The sequence below is a fragment of the Cynara cardunculus genome (assembly GCF_001531365.2).
Source record: "Cynara cardunculus var. scolymus isolate 2C chromosome LG 7, CcrdV1, whole genome shotgun sequence".
NCBI lineage: Eukaryota > Viridiplantae > Streptophyta > Magnoliopsida > Asterales > Asteraceae > Cynara > Cynara cardunculus.
Window position 1 is genome coordinate 9,579,582 of NC_037534.1, and position 1,551 is coordinate 9,581,132.

A 1,551-nucleotide genomic window follows, 5' to 3' on the forward strand; every position below is an offset into this window, starting at 1 on the left:
AATTTAAAGTTGCTAAAATGAACAAATCAGCTTTTGGTCTAAAAAGCTAGATCCTCAAGTTAAAGTCCTCACATCATTTGATATGTATGAAAGACTTAGTAGACTATGTTGTTCTTTGTAGATACACATTGTTATTGTGTTTTGTGACATAAGGATGTGACTTTACACATCATCATCCCAAAAGTGAAACTATATGATTTATGGTATGCATTGTTATGTGATTTAATAAAAGTAAATAGATGTTAACTCAGTTATCGTTAAAAATATATGTTATACTAAAACGATTTAGAACTGATGTATCATAATAGTTCGACCGTTTGAGGAAAAAAAAAGAACTTATGATACAATTGTGAGCTTACACGACTTCTAGTTTATGCTAAGGAAAAAAAGCTTTTGGTTTTAGCACTACTTTATATCACCTCAATTGCTACCTATCTATGGGTATTGCAGTAATTACACATTGCTTTATAGGTTTTATAAAGAAACAACTTAGGATTCGTAATTTCGTAAAAGACCTTCATGTTGTAGGGGCATAATGCTTATAGTCGTGGTACTGCTCGGACCTTGTGCTTCAGGTTGTGATGATGGGTAGTTTCCACCAGTGAGAATTTTTTGACACGTGTCAAGTAGGGAGTGTCTGCAAGTAGGACAAGATGAGTGTGAACTAAGCCATTTGTCGATGCACCGCACATGGAATCCATGGTTGCATTTAGGTAATATCTTGACTCGCTCGCCTTTTGAAAAATCACCTAAGCATATAACGCATTCCTTGTCTAATCCCGGTAATTGCAATCCTTCCCAATAACTAACCGTTGGGAACGTCTTCAGTGCCTTTTTTCTGATTCCAGTGTTGGCTAACCTAACAGAAGTGCTTTCCTGGCCAGTGCTGCTTTCTGAGCCAACATAATTCGTGCATCTTAATACACACCTGATGATGGAGTTCAACCCTAACGAACAAATTAAAGCACATAAAAGCACCGACAGAACCATTACCACATTCGAATCGAAGTTGCTATGCACTGTGTATGAGCTTGACGGTGATGAAGCTGCCATCATTGTCGTTGCCGCTGCCGGATGTTCGGATAAAGTTTGAAGTAGAAGTTTTCTCGAATAGAAATGCCCTAAAGCATCATGAAAGAGTATAGTAGATGTGGTTGACATGTTTTTTGTGAGAATTGATCAATGCTTTGTCAAGATGGGAAGGGAATTCAATGGAAGACCACCAAATAACATGTATATATATATATACATATAGATATATATATATATATATATATAGATATAGAGAGAGAGAGAGTGTGTGTGTTTTAAAGTAGGGTCATTTCGATTTGATTAAAAGGAGGATATTCGTAGAGGATTTGAAGCCACCATGTGCGTTTTTATCTCTTTGGTCTTCAAATATATTTGGATCCTCCACTAAGTGTTGTGTATTTTAATTAATGGATCTTCTATTCAAATGGGTCCGACCCACTTTCTCCAAGTCAAATAACGCCACGTGTGAAGTCCCTTTTCTTTCACCAACAATTTCTTTCTCTCTTTTTGCCACCAATA

At 36.4% G+C, this 1,551-nt stretch overlaps 1 protein-coding gene across 1 annotated transcript; it reads right to left on the reverse strand.

Annotated features, from left to right (window-relative positions):
* Positions 1–274: 274 nt before the first annotated feature.
* Positions 275–1,207, reverse strand: LOC112515571 (RING-H2 finger protein ATL78-like). Its single transcript, XM_025122465.1, has one exon. It carries the CDS (start codon positions 1,159–1,161, stop codon positions 490–492), a length of 672 nt encoding a protein of 223 aa, XP_024978233.1. The 5' UTR covers positions 1,162–1,207; the 3' UTR covers positions 275–489.
* Between the last annotated feature and the right edge of the window lie 344 nt (positions 1,208–1,551).